This window comes from Fundulus heteroclitus, chromosome 21 (genome assembly GCF_011125445.2).
Source record: "Fundulus heteroclitus isolate FHET01 chromosome 21, MU-UCD_Fhet_4.1, whole genome shotgun sequence".
NCBI lineage: Eukaryota > Metazoa > Chordata > Actinopteri > Cyprinodontiformes > Fundulidae > Fundulus > Fundulus heteroclitus.
Window position 1 is genome coordinate 5959351 of NC_046381.1, and position 16429 is coordinate 5975779.

The 16429-nt window shown below is 41.3% G+C and overlaps 1 protein-coding gene and 1 non-coding gene across 5 annotated transcripts in view; one reads left to right on the forward strand and one right to left on the reverse strand.

Annotated features, from left to right (window-relative positions):
• The window catches only part of LOC105935743 (RALY RNA binding protein like), a 188977-nt gene that overhangs the window by 34970 nt on the left and 137578 nt on the right, over positions 1-16429 (reverse strand). For all 4 annotated transcript variants that reach the window (XM_036125494.1, XM_036125493.1, XM_036125492.1 and 1 more), the window contains 3 exons: positions 8156-8231; positions 5485-5532; positions 2203-2387 (listed from right to left, as the gene is read on the reverse strand). In XM_036125494.1, the coding sequence (XP_035981387.1) occupies positions 2203-2387; positions 5485-5532; positions 8156-8231 (309 nt within the window). The remainder of the gene's footprint in view (positions 1-2202; positions 2388-5484; positions 5533-8155; positions 8232-16429) is intronic.
• Positions 6733-6806, forward strand: trnat-agu. The gene has a single exon. It is a non-coding gene; the product is annotated as a tRNA-Thr (tRNA).

Genomic DNA, 16429 nt, shown 5'->3' on the forward strand with positions numbered 1-16429 from the left:
TCAGAATGAGGCTCAGTAGCGTGTGTGGCCTCCATCTGCCTATAGGACCTCCCTACAGCGCCTGGGCAGCTCCTGATGAGGTGGAGGATGGTGTCCTGAGGGATGTCCTCCCAGACATGGACTAACGCATCCACCAACTCCTGGACAGTCTGTGGTGGATGGAGCGAGACAAGATGTCCCAGATGTGCTCAGCTGGAATCAGGTCAGGGGAACGGGCGGGCCGGTCCATAGCATCAGTGCCTTCGTCTTGCAGGAACTGTTGACACTCCAGCCACATAAGAAATGCCCCCCCCCCCACACCATTACTGACCCAGTGCCAAACGTGTCCTGCTGGAGGATGTTGCAGCAGCAGAACGTTCTCCACGGCGTCTCCAGACTCTGTCAGCTGTGCTCAGTGAGAACCTGCTTTCATCTGTGAAGAGCTCAGGACGCCAGTGGTGAATTTGCTAACCTTGGTGTTCTCTGGCAAATGCCAAACGTCCTGCAGGTGTTGGGCTGTAAGCAGAACCCCTCATACCACCTTCATGGAGTCTGTTTCTGATCCTTTGAGCAGAAACATGCACATCTGTGGCTGCTGGAGGTCATGTTGCAGGGCTCTGACTGATCCTCCTGTTCCTCCTTGCTCAAAGGCAGAGGTAGCTCTACTGCTGCAGGGTTGTTTCCCTCCTACGGCCTCCTCCACGTCTCCTGATGTACTGGCCTGTCTCCTGGTAGCGCCTCCATGCTCTGGACGCTACGCTGACAGACAGCAAACCTTCTTCCCACAGGATGGACCATCCTGGATGAGCTGCACTACCTGAGCCACCTGTGTGGGTCATAGACTCCGTCTCATGCTGCCACTAGAGCAAAAGCTCCACCAGCATTCAGAAGTGACCAAAACATCAGGCAGAAAGCAGAGGAACTGAGAAGTGGTCTGTGGTCACCACCTGCAGAACCTCTCCTTTATCGGGGGGTCTTGTTATCCCTCTAGTTTCCACCTGTTGTCTTTTCCATCTGCACAACAGCAGTGAACCTGATTATCAGTCAGTGTTGCTTCTCAAGTGGAAAGTTTGATTTCTCAGAAGTGGGATTGACTCAGAGTTACATTGTGTTATTTAAATGTTCCCTTTATTTTTTTGAGCAGTGCAATTGAATCAAAGAGAACAGAAATACCTTTGTTGTCCCACAGTGGGGATATGTGACATGAAAAATGCTAGATTTAAAGTTACGCTGTATAACAGAATAGAAAGACTTATCAACATGGGGAATTACTCATTGCAGCAACAAAAGACCTCGAGGTCTGTCACAGAATCTGTGATCGACCTCATTGTAGACATTCGGGGACGTGCAAATTATTAATAAATAAAGCATATTCAGATAAATATAAAATGTTCAAGTTCAAAAGGAAGAAAAAAGTAATCAGTTATAGAGCGACATAGACAAAAATGCAATTTGCACAGGGGCTCAAAGCATAAAAATATCTAAAATTATAGCTGATATTGCTCAGTTGATTGAATATAATTTGATTTTGATTTTTTTTCTTGAAGCAACTTATTAATTGTGCATCTATAAGGGTTCAACCTGCTAGCCAGTTACTTGGATATTGTAAAGGTATTTGTCTGTCCAATCCATCGCAGCCATAGCTAATACAAACCGGGATCTTTCACAGTTTTGGCAGCGGCAAATTAGTCTCCCCAACATACAGCAGCTCAGCATAGACACAGCAGAGAATTTATTGACTCTTTCCCAAAAAAAAAAGAAAAAAAAGGAGGACAGGAGATTGGCTTTTTTCCCTCTATCCTCGCTGTAATACCAGCTGCAGCTGGGTCCTCCTGACAGACCTCACCAAGCTGCTTATGCTGATAACGCCGGCCGAGACAGCCAACAGTGAAACAAGCGATATAACCAATTACACCAGACAGATAGAGACTAATGTTTAGGAAAAACACAGCTGACCCGCCGAGATGTTCCCTATCTGGCTTTAATTACATCTAGCATGTTTTAATGAGTATCGAGTTAATCAGAGAAGGAAATTAGATCCAGATGTATGTGGTTCCACGGCAAAAGCAACGCTGAGCCACATTTAAACACTAGACTGTGCTCGTGATCCAGCTCTGCATTGTGGTTTGGCTTGTCTCTGGCTGCAGGAGCACACGGCTTGCAAAAAGTGTAATTGGTGCAACAGCAACAACGAAAAAAAAAAAGTAGAAAAAATGTACGTACATTTGACACCTGAGAGGGAGGAAGACGATGTTGGAGGTCTGGAGGATGAAGAGGAAGAAGAGGAGGATGTTTTGACAGGGAAGGAAGTCTTGCCACGGCGAGAGGAAGGAGCGAGCACCCTGGAACGTTTCAGAGGGATAACAGCTCTGGGTGGGGGGGCCACTCTGCCATGGTAATCAAAAAGCCTTGAGAGAAAAGAAAACCCATATTATTGCTCATCTTACACTTTTTCTGTAAGACACAAAAGGCTGTATAACACTGAGAGACTGCCCATTTATTAGGGCTAAAATGGCTTTTATGGTTTATCTCACATCAGCTCTTTCTAAAGCCGACTCTCTTTTTTCCTCCCAGTATTATATTTCAAGATAGATTTACTTCTGGGTTCCGCTTTTCAGGCGGCACAAGGAAACAAAAGGCAGAAATTACAGATTAAATCTACCAATACGGCCCTTTTTTTTTTCTCTGTAACGTTTCCCTGACCGTTGAAAGGATCCCCTTCGCAGATCCTCTGGATACGATGAGGATGAAAAGAAGAGGGCGCTAAATGTTAAACGAGGGCGTCAGCTTTGATTGTTCTCAGTTACAAATGGTGTCGCAGCTCAACCTCAACACGTTTGACATTTAGAAAAGGGAAAATGCCTCCACAGATAAGTGCTCCGACTGCTGCTGGGCAAATGAGATGGAAAAAAAAAAAATCTTCCTTCATCAGCGTGTTTGAGTTTGACGGTTTCTGTTTTCAAGTGGTTTTGTCTGATCAGACGGAGACTTCCAATGCAAATCTGATGACGTTCCGTTTGCTAGTAGCTGGTTGCTCCACGTTGAGGTAGTGTCCATGGAGTTGCGTTGGTATTAACCCCCTCAGCTCTGACAGCACAAAATAAAATCCAAACATAACTACTTCCTTTTAGAAGTCACCAGCAATTAGTAGCTTTAGTCTCAGTATAAATTCAGCTGCTCTGTGAAGACCCAGATCTCTGCTAGAGAAGATTAAACAACAAACATCCCCGTGAAGATCAAGGAACACAGCAGACATGTAAACGACAACACTATGGAGCTTTTCAAAGCAGGGATGGGTTAGGAAAAAAAGCTTTGAACGTCTCAGCGAGCGCTGTTCTGCTCATCAACTATAAATAGGAAAGATTACGGAACAAATGTAAAGCTGGAGAGACATCAGGGGTGCAACAGTCAGCAGAAAGCGGGGCTCAGTATGTTTTTGGTACGGTTAAATAAAGAGGAATCCCAAAAACTTAGATGTTTCTCGTACGCACAACCTAGTGAAAGTTGGAATCTTCAAATAGGAAATAGAGCTTCTTTGATTCAGCACATAGACACGCTGCATGCTTTCAGGTTTAAAACAACGCTGTGTTCATTCGGAACGTGCAGCAAACTGAAAGGGCTGTTCTCATGAATAGATGTAGGAACACCTTACAAGGTGCATTTCCCCAAAAATGACAACACATTTGGTAAGGATATCATTATTTATAGAAGCAGCCAGTTAGCTGGTTGCACACCTTCCAGACATGGTGGTGGCAGCATAATGCTGTGGGAAACATATTTGTAAGGGTGGGTAGGGAAGCCTGGTCCGATGTCATTGTAAGATGGGCGGAGCTAAACACAGGGTAGTTGTGTTAATATGGCCCGGTCTGAGAGGAGATCCAAATCTAATTTAAAGTTCGTGACAAGAAGTTGAAAATACACTCAACAAAAACATAAACACAACACTGGGCAGTCTAAGGCACACCTGTGCACTAATCATGGTGTCTAATCAGCATCTTGATATGGCACACCTGTGAGGTGGGCTGGATTATCTCAGCAAAGGAGAAGTGCTCACTATCACAGCTTTAGACTGGTTTGTGAACAATATTTGAGGGAAATTGTGATATTGTGTATGTGGAAAAAGTTTTAGATCTTTGAGTTCATCTCAAAACCAAAAGTGTTGCGTTTATATCTTTGTTGAATGTTTATACTCCCAACGCTCCAACCAATCTGACTGAGCGTGAGCTATTTTGCAAAGAAAAATAAAACAAATAAATAAATCAGTCTTTAGATGAGCAAGGCTGGGAGAGGCATACCAAGACTTGTGGCTGTCTGTAGGATAGGTCTAATGGACTACACAAAACATGTTCATTACATTTTTATGCACAAAACCATTCTGAGGTAATGAGATTTCACCTCCTCAGTTCCGCCTATTCTGAGCTCCTTTCAGAAAGAGCTGTTTTTAGAGCTTTGTCAATTTTATGCAAATAAGCTATAGCTCTCCCCCCCAGCCCAATGTGTTCACTCACACTTTATACACGCCAAAATGGCTGCCAACAGACGCACGATGGTACAACAGTACATTTTCATAGGGTGACCAGACGCCCCCGATTTCCGGGGACAGTCCTCCTATTGGACGACCTGTCCCCGGTGAAAGCTGTCCCCAGAAACGTCACCGATTTCAGCTTTTGATGATGGAGGAAAGAAATTGCTCACAGCAACTGCTGTTAACCAGTCTGCCGCTGTCAACACGCAGTAAGAGCTAAGCGCGCCTCCCCTTGTCAGCACTGTGGGTCGACCAGTCACCCAAAGTCATGTGTTACATTTTATTTTTAAATAAATTCAAGTTTTACTTCACTTGGGTTGCTAGGTGAGGGCAGTGTCTGCTGATTGTGACAGAATGATCGGCTCGTTTTTTCAGACACCAACAAAACATTTACTTTTTGCTATAAGCAGCTGAATGTTTTTTTTGTTTTAGAGCATATCGATAAAATAGAAATCATATTGATCGATATCGATAATTATCAACAAATTCACAAACATATATTGTAAGTGCAGCCCTGGCCATTTTATGCTGTTGCTTAGTGACCTATTTTTAGATACAGAACACACATACACTGAATTCAAACTCAACCCTTAATTCAATCAACTTTTTACCAAAAGAGAAAAAAACACCTGCTCTCTGTAAACTCTTCGAAGGGGGCGGAGCTTGGTGATGGGGCGTTCCTGGGTCTGCTTTTGTGATTGCTTGGAAGGATGTAATGACTGTAATATTAACCTACATGGCTAAAATGCATAAGGAAGGAAAACTTTTATTCTATTGAACTTTTTATTGACCCTTTTTTCTATCTATCGACCGAATTATATATCATTATTGATTTATCGTCCAGCCCTAGTAGAGACCCAAAATGAAAGAACAAAGTCTTGCGAAACGGGAATTTTCATTAGTTGAGATGGGCTCATATAACAGTGGATAATCTTAAGATTTTAATAAAAATCCACAATGGTACAATGGATGATACATACCTGCTGTAGAAATCATCCCTGTAGTATTCATAATCAAACTCGTAACCACTATAAGAGAAACAGAAGAGAGATAATCAAGGAAAAGAGGAAGAAAAAGATTTTGTGAGATGATACTTAAAGTTGTTGGTTTTCATTTTGCTTCAAGCCATAATTATCAAAAATAAAGGAATGAAAAGCTTTAAATATATCCCTTTGTGTGTAACACGTCCACAGTTATTTAAAAATACATTGCCACGCCCTATGAAATATTCAGCTGTTTACTTAGAAAAGTTCATATATCAATGTTGAATCATTGTTTTCTCTAGAAAAGAAAGTGATTTGATCACAGATGAAGCCCTAAAATAAACTTCTTTAAATCATTAAACAAAATCTATCTAAAAAATATTTTCTAATGGAGAAGACAGTCAGGAAAGGCCACCCTTTAATCGCTCCTCTAACGTTATCTGGTTGAAATAACTCTAGTGAAAAGCTTCATGTAGCCATCTATCAGTTTCTGACATCAGTCTGAGGAAAGTTTGCCCCGGTCGTAACTTTCAGCTGTGAGACGTTTGTGGGTTTTCTTAAATCCTCCTACATTTTTCTTGAGAACCATTTGATAAACATTGTAACTAATGGTAGATTTATTGATGGTAAGCTTGTCAGATGCTTTTGCAAAAAAGCATCTCCAAACCATGAAACTTCCACCACCATGCTTCAGGTATGGTAGGTGGAAGGAGGTTTTTTCTCTCTCTACTGACTGCTGTATTTGGTTTATGCCAGACGGGTCCTCTGCTCTGGTATCATCCAAATAATGAAATCTTAGACACATCTGACAAAAGAAAATTACTGCAGAAGTCTCGCTCTTCGTCTCCATTTTCGCCTTCAAGCTTTCCTTATAAAGCAAAGGTCTCCTCCCTGCACACACGCGAAGAACATTTAGCATCTGCAGGCTGTGCATGGGAAGTCGTTACGACTCCCAATTACAAAGAAGTGGACTAGTTTCAGTTTAATGTGCAGGCCAACAAAGACCCTAACGACTCCTCATTACTAAGGGGTGGACCTGGTTCGGTTTAATTTGCATGTTATCTAAGCCATACAATGCCTTTTTTGGGTAATAGTATAAAAACTTGGAAGTCCACACTACTCCAGACATTTGAATTGAGAAAGCTTCTTGGATGAGAAGTGAAACATCTTCAAACTTCGGAAGTCCAGTTTAACCTGTTTTGGAACTATCATGAGGAGGACGGCTGGGTAACTTCACCAGCAGCTGGCGCTGTGGCTTAGTTGGTTAAAGCGCCTGTCTAGTAAACAGGAGATCCTGGGTTCAAATCCCAGCAGTGCCTTTTTGGGAGTGGTGCCCTAGTGGTTAAAGCGTTTAATTTGTGTCCTGCGCAGGTTCTGGGTTCAACTGCCGCACAGTGGCCGCCCACTGCTCCCTTTCTGAAGACCTCAGACAGGTGTTACCATCTCACTGATTCTGGAAGAATACACGTCTGAATGACGTTTGAATCATGTGCATCTGATGGCAAATGCTTAAGAGTGATTCTTTTCATTTTCAGAAAAAAAATGTGGGAGAATCCCATGTTATTAATGAGCACAAATCACATTTTTTGTTACATTCTACAGAATGTAATAACATTTATTCATTTCTTATTGTTCATGCATTTGCAGTAAAAATAAAAACATCTGCGTTGCTAAAGCATAAATCTAATATCCATATTTCCAAATAAGTTAGAAACACACTTCTAGGATGTGTTTCACTTTCACGGAAATTCAACTTCAAATTAACTTTGAAATGATTTTACATTTTATTTAGATGCATAACTGAATGCTGAACACATTTAGCATAATTTGAACTTTACACAACGTCACATCCCTGGACCAGAAATCAGCAAACAACTAAACAAAGTTCTAGAGGCAAGGAAAGTCCGAACATGGAGAAAACAAATGACCTGAAGGTAGCAAGGTAAAATGTTAAACACTGCGACCCAAGTGGAAAAACAAAAGATATAGAACAGAAAAGAACCAGACAAAGAAAGGATTTTGAGTCCGGCTTTTCATACAGGAATTTTAATTAGGATTTGTGAGTCGTTATTTCGTTGGGAGAAATCTCTCTCACTCGTGGTCCATAATTACCATCTCACATCCTGCTTGCAGCAATGAAATGCAAATGAGGATCCATGGTAACGCGGCACACAAGCTGATAAATTAGCTAAATAAGACGTGTAATAAAACAAACTAACAATAAAAGCAGGAGTTAAACGGCTGGACTGTTAACTTCTGGGAAAGTGTCAGAAAACACGAGTGTCCCCTTTGAATACAAAACATGTCTGGACCTTTGTCGCATTAGTCTCCAGTAAACAAGCACTACAGATTCTTGCACAAAAAAAAGCGAGACGCACACTGGGCAGAAAATGGAGGTCATGCTCAATGAAGCTCACACAACATTAATTCCTCTGAGCTTTCACCGCTTTTGCTGTATAAACTGAAGTCGGGCTGGAGAAATGCAAAAATCATGACGCTAATTGGAAATTCAAGGTTTCAATGAGGGGAGAAAAGGGAACGCATAATAAGGAAACCGCATATTTTTCAGATATTACAGGCGATTTACATCAGCAGCATCAGCTGGTTGGACTAACAGGTTAATATTCATGGTGGAGGCTCTGCATGTTGAGAGGAGGGCAACTCCTACCTGTACACAGCTGAGAGCGGCCGTTTGGAGGCGCCTTTAGGCCTGTAGGGTTTGGGCTCGCCTGCCATGTTTATGTCTGTAAGAGAGAGAGAAAAAGAAAAACAAGAGAAAAAGTTCAATCAGTCAATCTGCACTGATGCTTCACACTCAACATGACCAAAAACAACATGTTCCCCTCCGATCTGGGCGGTCTAATTAAGCTGCCAAAACGTCTTTCCCCTTTGCACTGTGAGAAAAGTCCAAAATCGTCCCACGTTTCTACAAAACCTGCCTCTGGTCTCGACATAATAGTGCTGTTATCAGAATGCTTCGAACTCTTTTCTCCAGCTTAGTATGTGACCATTTTCAGAAAACTGCTTCTTTGGTTGGTAGGCCACTTATCGCTGCCTTAAATCTGACTCCTTCCCCCTTTAAAAGACAATTTATCGAGCTACGTCAAAAAGCAAACAAACAAACAAACATTTTCTAGAAATTTCTAGAGAGCTCTAAAAATAACAGTTTAACAACAAAAAAGAAAACATTTTTCTGAATGAATGCCTGTTAAGCAGCCGAGTGCTGGCCAGCTACTGAGGGATTTACCGGCCTGAGGGATTTACTCCCACTAATATCAGCCGTGTTACCCGGCAAAGAGCAGAACTAAAAAGCGGGAAATATTCGCCACAATAACCATTTATTGAGGGTGGATCTTTAAAACGGTCATAGTTAAGGGCCGACCAGTTTCCAAGGATTTTAAACTTTCAGTCCTTTGAATAAGATTCCTTACCGAGGTCAAGTTACCGGCACTTTCTCTGGTCATGTGTAGCAAAATGCCCCCCCCCCTCCCTCCCCCACCTCTTGCCCTGTGCCCTCAATTAGCCGGCCGATGCTACATTTCTCTCTTTAAAACTTCTCAACCATGAAGAACCGATTCAAGCGAGTGGCTCACCACCCATCTCACGTGAGACAAACATTAACAACGAGCTACCGCAGTTTGTCGGCACGTAAAATCAAAAGTGCGCTGCATTGTCGCTGGAGATATCACGTCCTAATTAAACTCATTTAAAACCCTGAACGCGATTTCACGAGGAGTAGAACAGCTGCGTTTTAACTCCAGCTTGTCTTTTACTGTTTTTTTTACTTTCACCTCACTACTTGAGATTGAATTAGGATTTCAGATTTCATTTACAAAGCGATCTCATTAAACTGAGGGCCTGACAATGCGCCTTTGTTCTGCACAGTCTTAACTGCGCAAAGAAAACGTCTCAGGATTATTAAATAAATATTAGCTTTTCATTTTATTCAGTCTTATAGCAACCCATGGTGTCTTTCGCAGGTAGTATTAAAAGTCGCATTGACACTTAACTAGACTGTATCCTGCTGTCTCATTCAGGTCCATGACTCATAATATATACGTAGATTCAAAGGTTGGGACAAATAAAGACTTAGAGCTTTAGCTTACCATGCAAAATATATAAGCGGTACAAATATTCTCTTTTAAATGTTTACATGATGCAATAAAAGCTGTGAAAAATGAAAGACCCTCGGCGAAAGGCGAGAAAGCCCTTTCCTTGCAGACTGACTCACGGCAGCGCAAAATCCCATCATATACTTCTTCTTATGCCGTCCCTGATATCACACAACGTGTTCCCACAAAAGCACTCCAGAGGCTCTTTCATAACTGGCAAGGGCTGGAGGTTCAGACCGAGGGAAATGTTTCCGTAAACCTTTTAAAAGAAACTTAAACCTTGCTGTAAAGTCCTCCTGAATATGAGTGCAGGAGAAATGCCTTACAGATTCACCTGAAAGACATTCTCTGACACTTTCGCTTTCACCCTTCCAGCTGTACACATTTGCTTGAATATTTCATGCCTCTGCTTCTCCTTCCAATGCCAAATAAAAGGAGGCGCCCCGCTCCCTCAGAGTGAGATGGCACTGGGCTGAAAATAAGCTGCTGGCATGCTCCCTCCACCCGAAGAAGCGAGATTAAACCCTGATGTTTTTTGTGCGCTCACTACTTAAAGCGGCGTGACTGGATGAGCATGTTTTCTTTTTCTTCTTCATTTTTGTAAGCATACTCGACAAAGTTTGACCTCGATGCCGACTTACAAGATAATTACAGTTTTGCTCATTAACCCGGAGGTTTACCGACATCGGAGGCAAACCTTTAATTAGCACCAGGCAGCAAACACGACAAGAATCTTCATCCGGAACCACAAAAAGCAATTAAAAACAATCCGCGTACGTACAACGCATGTTGGATCGGCTAAAGTGCTGTCACACCCCTTCTCTTCTGTGTTGGGGATTTATTTTTTAGGTCAAATCGGAAATCGTTGCCTCGGCTGCTGCAACGGCTTCAACGCTCAGCTGAGTGAAACTTTCAGGAAAAGCCAATTTATTTCAATTCATTTCAACTCAATTTATTTATATAACGCCAATTTACAACACATGTCATCTCAAGGCTCGCTACAGAGTCAAATTCAATCAAATCATACAGATTGGTCAGAAAGTTTTCTCTCTAAGGAAACCCAGCAGGTTGCATCAAGTCTCTCCAAGCAGCATTCACTCCTCCTGAAAGAGCGTAGAGCCACAGTGGACAGTCGTCTGCATTGTTGATGGTTTTGCAGCAATCCCTCATACTGAGCATGTATGAAGCGACAGTGGAGAGGAAAATTTCCCGTTTAACAGGAAGGAAAACCTCTAGCAGAACCAGAACCAGGCTCAGTGTGAACGGTCATCTGCCTCGATTGACTGGGGTTTAGAGAAGACAAAGCAGAGAGAGAAAAAGCACAGAATCCAGGATCCAGGAATCCTTTCTATGTTATATGTTAATAGTGGATGATCTGCCACCCTGGATGATGTCACAGCTAACAGAACGCCAGACCAGGTGTAGTCGGGTCAAGTTCATATGCTGAGTTTAGAGATGTAAGATGACTTTACTGGTCCTTCCATGTTCCAACCCTTCGAATACAGCGGCAGGATAAGGCTCATAGCTCAAAACCACAATCCTAACATAAGTAGCTGGAATTAGCTTTTTTTCCAGTGGTTCCTGGGCTCAGCCTTAGAAGTACGGCGAGGAGCTCCACCATTCAGGGGCAGTTTGGAGTAAAACCGCTGCCCCCGATGTAAAAAGGAGAAACAAAGCTGAGAAGTTCAGATCGCTCGGGCATGTAATCAAGTTTTCTGTGAGGAGATGCTGCAGAGGACTGAAATCTCCCCAGAAGAACCTATCCCCTCTGCTTTAGAAACATCCCGGGGATCCTCCAAGAGACGAAAGGGTGGATGGATGGATTTGTTATACTTAATAGATGTTTTTAAATGGATGAACATGTTTTTCTTGCTAGTTTTAAAGGCCCACCGCCGTCTATTCGTTTGAGGACTACCTCTGCTTATTCTCTCTGAAGACGCTGGCCTTCTGCAACAGACCCACTCTCCGCTGTATGCGTGAGAGGTTCCCTGGGTAAGTGACCGCACTGTGTTTCCTTTTTCTTTACTCGCTCGGTTTCCCGTCTTTCTTCTGTCGTTCTGACTTGTTTGGCAGCTCGATCTGCAGCTGGGCGAGCCAGAGAAGGAGGTGGAGCTGTCTGTGGTGCTGCATAAGTTACGGAGGCTACTTAAGGTTTCTGTCTCTGCTCTGAAAACAAACAAAAAAAAAAAAAAGAAAGGGAAAAAAAAGACAGCTCCAGCCTGCATCTATGCAAATGTGAACATGATGCAACGTGAATTTTGATGTCCCGACAACTTGTTTAGGCAGGTTCGAGCTTGAGTCCGCTTTTATTATGGCTCTCAAAAGGAAGGTCCCTGTCCCTCAGTAGGCACTGAGACAATCCGAACCTGGTTTCTTTAGCTGAGCGTCGTCATCGGCGTAAAACTGCCATGGAAAGACGGAGCCACAGCGTGTAAGTAATCACCCAGACAGGCTTGTGTTCCTCTGTCAAGGAAAACAAGGATCCGTGACTCCCCGGAGGAAGCTGCCCATGTGTTTTATTGGTCTCATTTGCTCTCTTACATCTCTGTCTCCCTCACTCCCCCACACCCCTTCTTCCTCGTGCATCCTCCTCTGGCATCGCCCAATCCTTCAATGTCTCCTCCCCCGTCTCCTTCATGCTCACAAAAGACAATATCTAACCTCGATCACCAATCCGTCGCCCTATCAGATGGCGCTTTTCTTCTCTCTTGTCTCTTCAGACTGAGGCGGCTCATTATGAGACATTTCAGAGCTGCGGGGCCTTTGCTGTGTGACACCTGCTCAGCTGAAGAAAGATTCCTGCCTCCTACTTCCCATCTCCTTTCATTAACAAGGGTAGAATAACAGCAGCGCAATAAAAGATGCGCTTTCCAATAAATCCAGGCTATAAACTGAGACGTAAGACAATTTACCGACGGCAAAAAAAACAACAAACAGCAACGTGAACGGAGGGAATGCAAATCCAATCCTATATTCCTGGAGGGAGCAGACAAAAACTCCGGGGACTAGAGGAAGGCACAACAAATCTGACTCTGTCTCTGTGGCTTTCTCTTCCTTTCTGAGAATCTCCTTTTCCTTCAGACGAAAAGAGGGAAATACGGGCTAATAGCCAGAGGCTCCAGAGGAGAGCTAAACAGCCGATGGGTAGCAGGAGTCAACAGAAGGTCAGAATGCAGGAGGAGAGAGATGGAGGATGTTTCAATGAGCCAAGGGGCACTAACACTTTGTCGTTTTATGTGTTTGCACCGGAAGATTTACAGATTCCTCATGCTTGGTGTATTAAGCTGCTCTTGGATGGCAGAAATGACATCTACATTATTTGGGATTCAGTGATTAATCCCTGATTTCCAAATATTTAACGGCACAGCTTTAGATGATTGTCAGAATGGTGGGTGACTTTCTGGTATTCACCCTGTGGGTCTTTGTCACTTCCTTTTCATCAGATTGAATGTTTGCAGCAACAAATGATAAATAAGATAAACATAAAACAGAAAGTATAAAAAATATACTGACCTCAACCTTTTACCTCCACTATATGAGTATGCCCCTTGTTATATTGAAATAATAAAAAATAGGCAACAACCCTAAACAATCTAATGTATGTTTTTGGTTTAGATGCAAAATATCTAAACATAAAAAAGTATTTACCTCTGAGCCATTTACCCAATTAAAATGTTTTAGGTCAAACATTTTTAGAATCAATCAGAGATAAACTGATTGAACACAAAATGCTGTTGAGAATTTTAAGTTATGTGAGCCAGACGGGCCCTATGTGAAAAAGTAATTCCCCTCTAAGTTTAATAACTGAATGAGCCGCCCTTCAGCGTGGAGGAGGTTTGACCCTCTGCTCTTTGGAGAATTTCTATTCAGCCACATTGGAGAGTTGTTAATCATGGACAATGGTATCACTGTATACAGCAGCACTGCATTTGGATTTAAGCCTGGAGTTTAACCTTCATTTAGTTTATTTTGTACTAGCTGATGTGCTTTTTATGGCCCAGCTGCATAAACTACGTGTGCTTGACCTTAATTTCACAAACTAATTGACAGATACTCTATTATGGCAACTTCAGGTGGAGAGCAGAATTCATGATCACATCAGTCAAGGCAAAGGGATCGATATCTTAGAGCAACAAAGCAGCATCATCACACAACCACTACCACGTTTGACTGCTGGTACGATTAGTTTTTTTTTTTTTTTTCTAAAGCACTGTTAGTTTGTTTTGCCAGATGTAATAAGACACATAGCATCTGAGAAGTTCCAGTCCACAAAAGTGCTACTTCGGTTCAGAGTTTAGCCCATGTTTACTTCCTGGTTCCTGAGCCAATCATATGAGAGTTCCCAGGGTTCCCAAAACAGAGTGCAGCATTTGGTATTTTATTTTGGGTAAAAGAGCATCAGCCTGCAAACATGGAGGCCAGAAAGAGAAGTGGACCACAAATAGAACTGAATACAACATCATAGATTTATCCTGTGTAATTAGAATTTCAGTGGAGTTTCACAGCAGGAACGGAACATTAAGAAAACGGCAGGCTGTGTGTTTGTGTTGTTCCTATGTGAATTACAAGGTGTCATTATTACTTATTGTTCCTTTAACTGAGGCAAGTGAGACCTGAAGTGTAGTCCTGTGTTCTTTTGTGAGCTCCAGCTTGACTCAATACAGTCCTTGAGTGATTCTGGTAAGCGGAACACTACTGGAAAGGTTCGCCGCATGTTTTTGTAATTTATAGATAATGGTTTTGTAACCCATTCCAGACTGATTTGAGTGCTTTTCTTTCTCTGCTGTTCTGAATTTTATTTCTATTGATACATTGTTGTTTTCTTTATATATTTAGCCTACTTCATGTTGTCAGAAAGGTTCTATTTAGTTGTTTTTTTTTGAGTCCACAAGTCAGCCGGTAATCAGTTCTCTGTGCTGCCAGTTAATTTATGATTTTAAAGCAGAGGGAAACATTTTTTCACAGTGTGGTAATGATGACTCGTTTCCCACAAAAATGAAATCTTTGTTTGAAAAATGTCTCCCACTTGTTTGGTAAATTTGAATAGAGATTCATAAAAGTCCGAAAAATATTGGTCGCATAAGTGTTCCTGCCACATGGAGACAATGATATAGTCTCATCTCATCTTTGTATTAAAATCTGTTACCTTTCCAAAGGAACCTGCATTTTTTCCCCCTTTCAGGGTGTTGAATGCATTAAATACATGTTAATAATAGAAATGTTTTGTGCAATCAGCCAAAACTGAAAATCGTCAGTTCAAACCTCAAAGAAAACTAATAATTTGTATTGGGCAATAAACACAGGATCAGTGCTTGTCACACCAATAGTGCTGAAAAAATGAGGAAAAAAGCCAATGAATTTGGTTAGTGGTGTGCTCAAAGTGTCCACCGTTGGAACCAGAATAATTAAATCTGTAACAGAAACTGGCTGAAGCTGTTGATGAATGGCAGCTCTAGTCTCAATCTCAATGCATACCACTCTGTTTTTGTTTTCAAATCACTCTATGCACCTCCCACCAGAAACCTCCCCCCCAAAAAAAAACATAAAAATGGCGATTAAAATTTTGCCGATCAAAATGAGTCGGCTAACCATTGAACAAAAAGAATAAGAAAATTACCTTGTTATGAATTACACCCACTGGAAGCCAAAAAGCAGTAATTTGCCTGTCAAGCTACCATCTGTTTATATTTATAGATAGATAGATAGATAGATAGATAGATAGATAGATAGATAGATAGATAGATAGATAGATAGATAGATAGATAGATAGATAGATAGATAGATAGATAGATAGATAGATAGATAGATAGATAGAAAATAAGAAAAAAATCTGCCATCACAAAAACACCTCAGCAACTAAAGCGTATCTGACGTTGTTTCCATTGCTGCAAATGACCTGTTTGGACACCTACAGCGATGAAGCACAGAGGCTATAATTGAGAAAATAGAAATTTATGAGTGTGTGTGGGCTCTCATCCACTGACTGGAAATAAACAGGTGGAGGGTCGGGTTTCTTCATAAAGACTCCCTGAGAAAGAAATAAAAGAAAAAAATGACAGAAGGGAAAATGAAAGAAAGAAAGACCTATTAAGATGACATGTTTAACATTACAGCAGTTAATGCCCTATACTATGGTGTTGGTAACAAAATAAATCACATTTAAATATAAGAAATTTATTTAATGGCAACTACAACAATTTTCTGGATTTATTTCCAATATGAAGCAAAATCTGGAGATTGAACTTGACAAAAGATGTTGTAGCCTTACCGAGATGTAATGACGTGTGCGTGTTGTGCAACTAAACCATGCTTACTATAACAAACAATTACATACTCAGTTATAATCCTAATTCAGGTTGTCATGCTCCAATTACTAAACTAGTATAGAAAGACAAATATTCTAGGCTCAACCTTGGACTCCTAAACATTAACTTTTTAATTTTTGCATAGTAAGTAATTGATGCAAGTTGCACAGAAATTGGCCAAGTTGTTTTGGGGTAAATTAAATTATTTAGTTAAAATCTTTGAGAATTCCTTTAAACTAAACAAGGCGATCTGTCTTTTTTCTGTTGCTGATACGCAGTTTAAAATGCATTCTTTCTAAATACAGAACCGTGATTATTCAATTTAAATTTTTCACTTATTATCTTTATTCCAAGGTGTTGGAAATGTTTTTTTTGTTTGTTTTTTTAATATGCTCTAAACCTACCAATTTACATATATGGGATTATAAAATAATAAACTTTTGGATTACCATTTACCAACTTTGCACAAAAAATAGAAATTGATCAGATTCCATGTTGGTGCAATCCCAAACAAAAATAAATCAA